The following is a 13,252-nucleotide window of genomic DNA, read 5'->3' as shown; positions in this document are numbered from 1 at the left end:
TTTGTGTTTATCTGTGAAGACTAACTTGTTCATGGCTAATTCATGGCCTTGGTGTTGCTTGCACTGTGCTTCATGCTTCAGCATCGTGTCGATCTACAGTAACCAATATTACCAGCTTGCCGATATTGACGGGTTTATTCGACTTAAACACTCACAGTGAACAAAGCATCCCACAACCCGACAGCTTATCCTAAACTTCAAATGAAAAACAGTCCACTATTATCACCCATATAAAGCAGTGCTATTAAACCACCTGGCTCACAGCGCACTGGATATTTTTACTACTGAGTCTTATAGCTACCTTCAAGGAGAAAGGAATTAAAACGGCTTTCATTCTGTTTTTTGATTTATTGCCAGGCTGTTCCAACATATTAAAACGTCCATCTGTAACCGGCAGCGGGCGAGAAGTGACTCAGCAAGTGAAGGAACATTGTGTCTAAGGAAATTTGAGCCTTAAGTCTTAGATGTGAGCATTCGGAGACACCCAGAGACTCACCCCTTACCTCTAGGTCTGCATGTGCAAAGAAGAAATGGATGAGCGTGTTGGCCCAATCACGTACTTCGTGTGGGTTTGAGAGAAAAAGGGGTTTAGGCTTTTAAAGCACAGAGCAAATCAAAGGGAAGTACCCAGGAGACCCATACAGGCCTGATACACACTAAGTGAAGCTGTCTGGTTTCTGTCTGTTCTCAACGCAGGCAATTAGGATGAATCCGAGTTGTTACTGATGTATATTAAAGGCTATAGAGGTCACTTGCGTTAATTTTGTAAAATCAATGAAAGATATCAAAAATAAATGAATACATTTGACCTTTTCAAAGATGGATTTAGTGAATAAATGAACTCAGCAATTTAAATATTTGATGCCTGTACACTCTAAAAAATCTTGGGTTATTTCAACCCATAGTTTGGACAAATATGGACAAACCCAACTGTTGGATTATAAATAACCTTATGATGGGTTGATGTTACCTAACTACCCGGCAATTGGCGTACAACAACCCAACATATTTCTTTGTATATGTAAGTAAAGTATGAAGATCAATGTTAGAGCAATGCACAGCACAAATGTCATGGGTTTGATTTTCAGGGAACACCCAAATTGATTAAATAAATGTAGATTGAATGCACTTTAAGTCTCATAGAATAAAAGCATCTGCCAAATGTATCCAAATGCATACTTTCTAGACTCTAAATGCTATTTAGTAGGCGAAAAGCAGTAGGCGAGTTGTAGGTCCGAATTCATAGTATTCGAATAACAGTAGGCAAAAAGTACCTAGACGACCTACTACCTCAGTCAAAATACTGAAGTGTTCAATCGATGGACATAGGCCCTGTCCTAAATGGCACATTCCAGACTTGTGGACTTCCTCAGAGTCCACACACTGATGACATTGGTTTTGTCCCAAATGGCACACTCCGGACTTGTGGTCCTCCTCCTCAACACTTTGATGACATCACGTAGTCCAGACTTTAGGGACCCTAAATGCGAGTCCACGTGGGTGCAACGGAGTCGTATTTTAGGACAGACTCGAGCGTCACACCCGAAATAGGAAAGAAATTGCACATCAGTGTGAACTCCTCCTTTCCGTTGTCTGATTGGTCTGATTGCTCTTTCGCAAGAACTTCTGGGTTGGTAAAATGCGCGAAGCCTGCTGCAGTGTGGGCTTCGCTGAAGACCGCATCAAGGGGGAAAAGGAGGCACTGATGAGCACACTTCAAAGCGTAAAAATGACAGATGGGACACCCTACGGACTCGTGGACTAAGCGAGCATGCACAATTTAAGGCCACGAGACCGAAAGTCCACATGAAGTGCGCCATTTGGGACAGGGCCATCATGTAGTGTAAACTTTAGGGACCCTAGACGCAAGTCCACGAAGTTGCACCGGAGTGGTATTTTGGGACAGCCTCAGGTGTCAAGACGGAAATAGAAAGAGAAGTTGACCATCAGTGTTAACACTTCCCACCCATTGTCTGATTGGTCTTTCGCAAGGACTTCGGGGTTGGTAAAGTGCATGAAGCCTGCAGCAGTGCGGGCTTCACCGAATACAGCATCAAGGATGCAAATGGGGCGCTGATGGAGTGTAAAAAGGACAGATGAGAAACCCTACAGACCTTAAATTGCATGGGCAATTTAAGGACACAAGACTGAAAGTCCACACGAAGTGCACTATTTGGAACAGAGCCATACTATACCGTGAGCCCCGGGAGAAGAGCTACAAAGAAGAAGAAAAGGCGTTGTTTTATTCAAAATGGTTAAATTATGCTTGTTTAACTTCATTCCAGTTAACAACTAACTTGTTGTTATGATGACGAAAGTCCCGTGATGTATCAACTAGGGTTGTGCCGATAGATGATACTCTCGTGTATTGACGATCGTCAAACATACGCCCAATAGCGGGCTTTCATGACGATATTTGGTGATAGTTATTATTATTATCATAATAGTTTCACATTAACATGCACATTGCATTCTTTTCCTCACATGAGAGGGTTTGTGGGCTTCACTTACAGCTTGTAACATGTGCGGATTCCTTCTCGCACGCACCTGGACTCAATGCGCACGTCTTGGACTCTTGCTCAGACATGAATGCATAATGGCATGACTCGGACTCTTCCTCAGCTCGCACATGAGCAGGGCTCTGACATTTCTTTGCTCTAGAGAGGTTGTTAGGCATGCAGGGGTTTAAAACCAGTGAGTTTGTTGTTTCCTGCTCCCTGGCATGCAGGAAATTTCAGAGCGGCTGTGCTTAAAGACGCACTCTGATCATCTCTGGCATCAGTTTTAAGAAGGTTGCGATCATGAGAGTTTTGCCCTTAGAGTAAATCAGCTTTTTTGTCCACCAATCAAGTGGCTTGTCATAATGAGTAAAAAAAGAAACAAATAAATAAATGAGTAAACTATTGCCCCACCCCCCGATCCTATCATATATCAGTGATGTCACAGTCTGACAATAAGACAATCTCAAAATGGGGCATCGCCCAACACTAGTATCAACATGGCGGATTTAGTACGTCCAAATTCATTCATACTATCGATATTCTAACTTTATTGTACCTACTGTTTAATGGCCAATGAATGGGTACATTATCTAATTCAGTACCTACTGTCACAGTATGTGATTTCGGACGCAGGTCCTGTCTCTCCTCCTCCCACACTACTGTACCTCCACAGCATACTTACACATCTCTCTCCCTGCATCTCTGACTCATTGGAGATCACGCCAGAAGATGGAGGGTACAAGCAATGCATTAAAAAATCATAAAGCTAGGCTCGCTGCTGGGGACCTGCATGCTGCGTTTTTGCTGACTCACGGTTTTAGTTCTGACAGTTCACACAAGTAGACGGAGAGCCATAGGATCTCAGTCATTTGTCTAATTCTTCCCATTGCCTGCGGCTTTTGAGCCTTTTGAGACAGCAGAGCTGAATCAGAAATTCACTGGTAATGGTTATGACTCCAGGATATAACCTAAAGAAACCCATGGTTTCTCTCATTAAAATGTTTCACTATACCAAACAAGAATATTCAGGAAGGCATTACAGTCTGTTGGTTTTGTATCATGACTCAGCAGGACGAGCGTTTTGGCACAGGTGGCGTCTCGAGGGCTGCATGTCATTCAGTTAATCGTAAGCCATGCTTCTCTTGTGACACGTGCTGCATGCATTCATAGCATGAACTGGTGACTTACAAATGAGCACAGCCAGACGAAAACACGCTCGAAACGACACGTCCATCCATCCTAAGCCTGCGCTTAGCAATACGGCCCCGAAATCTCCTGTGCGTTCCCTTGGGTGTTAGCGCTAAAGGGGGAAATGTCATAATATTTACACAAGCAGGTTATATAGCTGTGCTGGCATCCTTTTTAGCAACGGTTGCATGGGAGGAACGACAACAGCTATTTGGGATATTCAACAGCAGATTAGGCGCAATGCTATGCTAATGCCAGCAATCCATAAATATCCGTAGGTTTTGCACATATAAGACCGGTGTGACGCATTGTTTGCTCTGCAAGATCTTCTTGCCAGGTGGAAAGAATTGTAAATCTCATACTATTTCTGGACCCCGTGGGAGTCGGACTAGTGCGTAAATCCTCATGACGCCGTCTATAATGTGACTCAAGCCTCCGGCAATGAGCGGTAGCCTCCAGTAAATTAGTCGGGTCCCGGTGGCAGTAAGAGCTATATTCACAGAGACACTGGTGTACTGAATGTGGACTTTGCCCAAAGATGCCCGGGAATTCACCAAATCCTTCGGGAAGGATGTCATGCTAGCTTTGCTAACAAAGTTGTGCTCTCTTCATTTGTTTAATAATATCATTTTGCTGACTGTTGCCCATTGTGTGTTGTATTAGGCTTGCTGATGTAAGTGATTTCAAGCCTTGTAAGCAAATTAACTGTAACCTTTTTCGATTCTCATAAAGTTTTTGAAAATATTTTATCGTGGGACTTCATTTTGTGACCTCTGGGATTTGATTGGATAATGAAAATGTGACATTTGTAGACAATAATCAGAGTAAATGTTGATGTTATGTTTGTGTTTTTCTATACAGTGCTGTTGAGTTTGCTCTCGGCTGGAGCTCAGACCGAAATGAAGCGGGTTGTAGGAGACAACGCCACGTTGCCTTGCCATCATCAGTTCTGGCAGTCAAATGGTCAGACGTTGGACATCGAATGGCTCCTACAGAAACCTAACGTCAAACAGCGTGTGGTAAGAAATCTACTTTACTTTTAACCTGTCTGTATGATACAGACTGGGGAAGTCACTGTACTCTTTGCTTTGTATTATCTCCTCTAAAGTTTTTAATCCCTGGTCCTGCTAATGTTTTTACATTGGGGCACAATGTGGTTTCAGCATTTATAGGTGCCAATCAGTTTTTTTCTAATCCAATTTGAAATCTCAGTGCTTTTGTCTTATAATCTAATTGGTCGGTGGTGGGCAACTGGCAGCCCATAGGCCAAAACTGGCCCGCCAGCACTAATATCTGGTCCGCACTAGTGATAGACCGATATGTCGGCCGGCCGTTTTTTTTTTTTTTTTTTTTGCGAGTTTTAAGTGTATCGGCATCGGCCGATATGTGGCTGCTGTGTTCGCCGTTTTTTTTCCGGCATTATTTACAGACAAGCGATTGCAGGTCATGTGACCTAAAAACAACCAACCTTTCCATGACAACATCGAAAGCTCGGCCTAACAGCTGATCATAGCTGGACAAAGTGGGTTTTTATTTCTCATCTCTATATATATATAGTAAAGTGCTAGAAATCAATATCCTTTGCTGATAGTTCCTCGTCATTGTGGAGAGTGCAACACGCGCTCGATCAAGATTACTTTCGAAACTTTGGGGGCAGGACAATGACTTGTGTCTTCGCACCTGTTAATGGTTGTTTGGTTTAATCGATGACACGCATAATCTTTTGTTCCACAATCCATGCCCTGTAAATCTAGATAGAAAAGACACATTTTAATATGACCTTTATGTGGTAATTTATTTTAAACATACACCATCTAGTGGCAAACATTTTGTGGCCCAATGCCATAGTTGCCCGCCCCTGATCTAATCTAAACTTAGCTGCCAAACAACTTGGGTTTACTGTCTGCAAAATGCAAACCATTGATGTAATTCCTCAAAGAAAGATTTTAAAGTCTTGACACATTTGCAATACAAATTAATATAATATTGCATATACAGTTACATACAGTAGCTTTAAAAGTCTTGTAAACCTATACTAGAAAGGAGCCCGATTCATATTCACACTGTCAGAAAAAATGTGGTCCCAAGATGTAACGGTACCCTTTAAAAAGGTCCTAAAATGTACTATTTAGATACAGATATGCTATGTATACTATACATTTGGTACCAATATGTAACTTTGAGGTACTAATTTGCACTTGGTACCAATATAAACACTTTTTTGGTGCAAAGGTGTACTTTTTCAAACGGTAAAGCTTGTTTTTTAGACAATCTAGACATCTAGTTTGTGACTATAGACGGTTTCATCGGACGCACGTGCGCTAACGCGATACACGTCTGGATCTTAACTTTACTTCCGGTTTCGTTTTTTTAATGGTCTGACTAGTTGCTAAACTGATCTATTGAACAAATACCTCGTCGAAAATAACAATTGTTTTGGTTTCCTAGGTAATCTATGTGTTTTTTTGCTTGTTATATAAATAAACTACGTTTAAAGAACTTTGTTGTTATTTGTTCTTAGCGGAGTTTACCGGAAGTTACGTGCGGACCACGACAGGCGCTTGTTTATGTTGTTACTGCTGAAATTTGCTATATTTCCAGTATATTTATAGTTGCTAATGGAAACACTCACACTTAAAGGATTACTCCACTTTTATAAAAAAAAAAAGAAACGAAATCCTGATCATTTACTCACTCACGTGTCATCCAAGATGTTTATATCTTTCTTTGTTCGGTCAAAAAGAAATGAAATGTTTTAGGAAAAAAATTTTTTTCATTTAGTGGACTTTATTGGATCTCAAAAAACCCTTAGCAAAACGATCGTAATTTCTACCAAAAACGTATGATGTAATCACGTCAAAAGGTCATGCGTTACATATGTAAAACGTACACTTGTGGACCATTTTAAACAATAAACTGACACAGAGACATTAATTAGTATCATTTCTCATACAACAACATCGGAACGGTCCTTCTTCTCCACATTTTCGACGTGATTACGTAATATGTAAGGTCATGAAGGCTAGTGCAAGATGGGAAGGTGTAGTTTAAAAGTAAAATTTTTTATTTTTTTATTTATTTTTTGCGTCAAGATGAAGGTTTTGCCAGATAAGACCCTTATGCATCGGTTGGGATTGTTTACAGCCCTTTGAAGCTGCATTGAAACTGAAATTTTAAACTGTAAACTGTTATAGGTCCCGTTCTTTCTGTGTTTTTGAAGCTTTGATTGTGTTTACAGTGCGCATTATAACGTGTTCATGTTTCACGTGTAAAAAACGCTGTATTTTTCACACAATTTACTTATCTGTATGTTGCTGTTTTCCCTGTCCACAAAATGGGCTGATGTCTGTCTTGTTCTATCAAAGTCTCTCCTTCAGAAATACATATCGAGTTCTGATTGTGTAGCTTGTTTAGTGCGTTGTGATTCGATAGCAGCTTAGCCTGCCGTTAGCTTAGCTGGCGAATGACGTATTCCTGTGAGCGGAGTTTAGTCAAAAAACTGTTCTACTGACGTCATTAAAGCAGGAAGTAGAGGGCTGTAGTCCAAACCGGCCGGTCGCTGAAGGCTTTGAAAGGTGAATTCTGTTAAAGAAAATATATCACCTAGCAGTGAACTTTAAGCTTTATCATTTTACAGGTATTATTTATGCTATTATAGCAACATTACACACTAACTAGGGTTTAAAAAAATGGGATCAGAAAGAATGCGACCTTTAAGGTCCACTACAGTCCACAATATGGATAAAAATCCTGGAATGTCATCCTCAAAAAATTTTATTTCTTCTCGACTGAACAAAGAAAGACATAAACATCTTGGATGATATGGAGGTGAGTAAATTATCAGGATTTTTATAAAAGTAGAGTATTTCTTTAAATCACAATAGCTGCTCCCTTTCAAGGTTGGAGGCGTGTCAGCAGTACCTTTTCTTTATGCATCACAAGTCAAAATCTGCTCTCTTTCTTTGTCTCTGTCTCTCTTTTTCTCTTTCTCTCTCTCTTTCTCTCTCTCTCTGTTTTTTCAGTAAGGTTCAGTAAACACGAGCCGATGCGTGCAATGTCTTTTATAAAAGTCACCTACTGTGAAACGAATATTGTTTTAACACAGCTTTACATTTAGATATGGTTTTTGTATCAGCACAGTAATTCATCAGGGGAAAGTCAATCTGTGTCAGTGACTGCATTCATACCTTCCGATTACATTATTTATTATCTGATTGCGATAAGGTTTTTCATTCTTCCATAGAGCCGATCGCTCTTTTGTATTAAAGTCAGCACAAATCTGCTCATAATCAGTGGAGATTTGATTTCAGAAGATTTACTGAAGAAAAGCGTAAAAAGGAATCTGCAATATCTCTGTCGGGTTGCTTGTCACATGTAATATTTAACAGAAAGATTTGAGACATTTGAGACAGGATTATCTGAAGTCACATCCTTTTTTTGAATTATTTAGTTCGGGAAAAAACCAAGCCCCTGGCCATGAATAAGCCACTCCTTTGTTTGAATGTAAAGAATGCGTGACTAAACGTGCGACTTGTCAACATTTAGCCACAGCACGTATATCAGCATGTCGCAGACTCTGAGGGGATCTATACGCGACAATGCTATCAGCGTAGAATGTTTGAAGAGATGCCGTATTGCTGGGACTCAAAATATGTTGGAGAAGATTATTCTCCAGCAACATTAGAGTCAGTTGTAATCGAAATAAATAAATAAATACGACAAAGAACACAGCGTAATGACTGTCAGTGATACAGGGAGAATCACAGATGTTTTGCCAGAGATGCAAATGAGTTTTGGGGCGAGTCTTTTGTCAGTTTGCACACACTAAGCATGTGTATGAAATGAGCAGTTATTGTAAACAGCTCCGGCAGGTGGACCTGACCGCAGGTGTGTTGATGTGTAGTGGCATTAGAGTTTAGTTCTTTACTGCAGGCATCGAGGAGCCTGTCACCATCAAACTCTGTGTGTATTTGTGTGTTGGCAGCTGTGTTTTTGTGTGGCAGGCGTTTAGCATCTTTCTCACAGGCAGTTGGCAGAACAGTTAGAGCCTGATTTAGAGAAGCACCTTTGTGTGACTGTCTTTGTGTATAGTTTAAAAGGTTTAAAGACTAAAAAGTCCTTTACAGCAAAGGGTCGAATGATCAACCCTTAAGATCTCAAAATAACTTGCACTCAGTGTCTGCGCCAAAGAATACAGAATGAGGGGGCCTCCTGTTTTACTGGGGGGGCACCTGGTTCATCTTATTATTTTATTATTATTATTACTACATGATGGCACTGTAAAATGCTTGGTACTGATTGGCCAGTCGCAACATTCAAAGGTATTTTATTCCTTGAACAACCGCCTGAAACACAGCCTCACCCGGGTACTGCGAGTGAGTCACGTTAACAGGGACAGTTTAATACCTACGAATTAAAACAGAATAAATATGCATAATTAATAACGTATATGAGATTGTATTTACAATGATTAAACCGAATATTCGTCTTTTGACTTTTAACTTGCTTTAACGCGCCTGGAAATGTTTCCCAGAAGGTTTGTATTTCTTAAAAATAAGCTAATAAAACACATCAAATCAAAATGTTATGTCTATATATTTACTCATATAGCAACTAGCCGTGAAATTAGCGGGATTGTTACAGCCAGCCAAGTTTTTGTCGCAAATAAATCCCTCACTATAGTAAAACCATAACTTATAATGACGTTAAAGTGCAAGACTGGATAACTCGCGCAAATCATAAAGACCAGTACATAACCAAATAACAGCAAAAGAAAACAATGTTACTAACATATCTAACACCAGAATGAACTATGCGTTTTACCTTCAGAAGAGCTGCAGGTGACGAGAGGAATTTTTAAAACTTTTAAGAAGGTCCTTTTATTTGTTGCGAAATTTCTTCGTCTTGCTTAAATGCCAAGACTTACAAGTGTACATTATTTAGACAGAGATTGAGTTCTCACGCATGGCGATTGAGACCCCGAACGTGACAGTAACTTTCAGTGCAAACAAAACACTGGGGATAGCTTTAAGAGTGTTGTTCAAATGTAGTGGCTGTGTGTATGTAACTGGCTGACTATGTTAGCATTGCATTGTGGGTTAGTATTTTAATTATTATTTTTTATGAATTATACTCTGAATTTGAATCAGTATTCATTGTATAACCAAATGTATTAATTATTAAGTTTATTATTATTTTGAGAAGTAAGGGGGCAAAGTCACTCAAGTGGCCGGGACATGCCCCCTAGGGCCCGCTCGTGGCGCCGACACTACTTGCACTGTTTCAGGAGCTGATTTGTTGCCTGCCGACTAAATAAAAAAATGGTTCAACTAAATATGAAAATTATGCCTCACGCAGTCCCAGCCTGATCTCATGGGAATTCTTATGTAGCACTCAACACGTGTGTTTTTTCCCGCTTGGCAAGCCGACCGGACGTGACATGGGGGTGTGGAAGCATTGACGATTCCATTTTTTTATTCGAAGTTGTGACTTAATTTCGATCGATTTCGTAAAATACATAAATTGCCATTAGAATGTGTTGTCTATCCCAGATGTTTATAATTTTCTTTTTTTTTCAGATGAACACATATGAATACAATTATATTAAAATGATGTTCTATTATCTCTGTCTCTGTCGCAATGTCCATCACTTTTTACCCGAACTCGAGGTGCATAAATATATTTTTTAAAGATAGACCCTAATCGAGACAAACCGGAGAAAATAAGACCCGAGTCCAACCCGACCCTTTGGCAATTTGTTTTACCCGACTGGACCCGCATGTAAACGGCACCAAATGTGTGTGCAGTCTGCAGGCCCGCACGCATCAGTAAGACAGAAAGAAACCCAATGGCCTCGCAACCAATTTGGCAAGCTGCAAAAAAATTAGGCAAAACCACATTCATTTTAAATTACTCGAGACCCGATGCCGCTAATATTATACCAACCCAAAGGGATTATATTATACCAACTCAAAGGGAAATAGTAAAACTTTTCGACTCGAATATGCTTGGGTCCCGGGTTGGACCTCGGGTTTTCCCTTCTAAGTGGACCCGTGAAGACCTCTAACAAGTTGGCTAATTCATATGAATTCATACAAAGTTAATCGTGCAAAAAAATGTATGATTATCATTAAAAAAAACAATAGCGAATCCCACCCTACGAATCAGCCATCTTGTAAATATGTACGAATTGCAATGAGATAGTGTTGGTTATCTTCATAAATGGGCTCAACATGGCAGTTTTTTCACAAACCTATTGTTTAGCTTTAGATGAGATATGAAGAGTTTCGTTGCAAAACGAGATAAATCCATTTTTTTACATTTTTGTCAAAACATGTTTATTATTATGTTATCATGTTATTATTTTGTTTTATGGTGCTAGCTGTATTTTTTAAGTTATGAAGGTTTAAATCAAAACAAACCAACTGCAGTTGCATTGAAATTAATTGGAATGCACAACCAAAAAACGAGATTTCTGAACAATTAAAAAAACGGTGGTTATCTCGTTTTGCAACAAAACTCTTCATATATTAACATTCTGGACCCCAACATGATGACATTTTAATATGAAATGATTAATATTTTCATATTTTGGCAAACGATTCCAATAATAGCCAAATGTAGGTTTAAGGTTTTATTTTTTGTAAAAAGTATATATATATATATATATATATATTTTTTTGTGGGCAGCCATGTAGTAAAATAAAATGTTTTTTATGTTTTTTATGTAACATTATATTTGAGTATAATGCAGGAATTAACAAAATGCTCATGAGGTGACTAACTTTGCCGTTTGTAATGTTGTTCACCGTCTTTTTTATTGGCTGAACATAGGAATGAATGGTGTATGAGTGTATCATTGTTTTATGCAATTGTAATTCCAAACAATGAATTAGGGCGCACTCACAATATACAAACCAAACTGTGACCCAATGCGATTGTCTGCCCTCCCTACTACCCCAGAAGCGTGCGCTTACACTGTACTTTTATCGATCCGAGCCCCGGCTCTCTTTCGACATTAGGATGCGATTGTTTTGATCAAAAGCAGGAAGTAAAGCACTCTCTCTTAACACTGAAACTAGGGATGCACTGATAGGATTTTTTAGGCCGATACCGATACCAATTTAAACAGACAACTTCTGGCCGATACCGATGCCGATACCGATATTAAACACTTGTATACAAACCTATACAGTTGGTCTATTAGCTAGTTTATTTCTGCATCAAATTATTTTTACTGAACATGGATTGGATCTAATTAACATTCAACTGACCAACATAATAAGAGAGGCACAAATTAAGCTAAAACAAATATAATAAGACAGCATGACAACCTTCAAAGGTGGTTTTTGCTATTCAGCATTTATTTTATTAACATCATTAACTCATTTTTTACATTTAATGGATTTCTTTATGCAGTTAATTAATAAACAATCGGTATCGGCCTTTCTCGTGCTATTGCCAATATGCCGATTGTTTCAAATTCATCAAAAATCAGCCGATACATCGGTGCATCACTAACTGAAACCCATCTTATTGTTAAGTCTGTGTTTTTATTCAGATTAATTTGGTGCGCGATGGCAAAGACAGACACCAACTTTTTAAAAATCACACAAGCACGATCATTCAAAAAGTAATGATGTTTCCAACTGACTCCCAGATTTGTCTTTGCTGTTCACAGATACAGGTGTAAAGTTGAGACACCTATTTTAGTGATATCTGCCATATAGTATTTGTATTTTATCTGGATATAATACACCCTAAATAAAGTTTGTCTGACGGATGGATTACTGTTAACTATCTATATTACAATCACTCTCTCTGTTATGTTTTAGATCATCACATTCTTCAACAATGAGGTCTACACCAATGATAACCCTGCCAGCCGGCTGTCTTTCGCAGGCGACTACCTGAACGGAGACGCCTCTCTTCTGATCGGCGATCTGCAGCTGACGGACTCCGGTGAATACCACTGCAAGGTCAAAACAGGTGGTAAATACCACTGGAGCCAAGTCAACCTCATTGTGCTGGGTAAGATCCCCATGAACCAGCTCGCAACCATCAGCCAGCTTTACTGTGATTCAATCTGACAATCATTCAAACATATTGACGTAATCTAAAAATATAATTTGTTGCATTAGCAGGGCTGAAACTTTAGTGGCTGGTGAAGTTTATATCACTTCAGATGGTAATGCGATATGATGCTAAATTGAAACAGTTGGAGGAGAGAGCATAGATTGAGTTCTATCTTTTAAAATACAGAAGAGACAGAATTATGAGCTCGTGTGATTTCTCTTCTTCAGCCCAAACAGTTTTCTGTCATCACAAATGAGCTTCAGATTAGCTTTGATATTTGGAGCTGCCTGGTTTCCATTATTAGACCGCAGCGATTCCAAGCCGTCATTCAAACGCAATATATCTGTCACCAGCCAGGAGAAGAAGTGGAAACAAAGATATTTCGACTCATCTCTGGCTTTCTTTTCTGGTTTAGTTGGTCCTTGCTTCATAGCTGTCATCTTTTTAAGAAGTGGCAGCTTACGATGAACAGTTTGAAGCTGTGTAAA

The 13,252-nt window shown here is 39.4% G+C and overlaps 1 protein-coding gene across 1 annotated transcript in view; it reads left to right on the top strand.

Annotated features, from left to right (window-relative positions):
- Positions 1 to 13,252, top strand: part of clmpb (CXADR like membrane protein b) — a 92,536-nt gene that overhangs the window by 63,774 nt on the left and 15,510 nt on the right. The window contains exons 2-3 of the mRNA XM_073853427.1: positions 4,551 to 4,708; positions 12,524 to 12,719. Coding sequence (XP_073709528.1) covers positions 4,551 to 4,708; positions 12,524 to 12,719 — 354 coding nt within the window. The remainder of the gene's footprint in view (positions 1 to 4,550; positions 4,709 to 12,523; positions 12,720 to 13,252) is intronic.

The sequence above is a fragment of the Misgurnus anguillicaudatus genome, chromosome 15 (genome assembly GCF_027580225.2).
Source record: "Misgurnus anguillicaudatus chromosome 15, ASM2758022v2, whole genome shotgun sequence".
In the NCBI taxonomy this organism is placed as follows: Eukaryota; Metazoa; Chordata; class Actinopteri; order Cypriniformes; family Cobitidae; genus Misgurnus; species Misgurnus anguillicaudatus.
The sequence above is the reverse complement of the archived record's forward strand: the minus strand, read 5'-3'. Positions and strand labels throughout refer to the sequence as shown.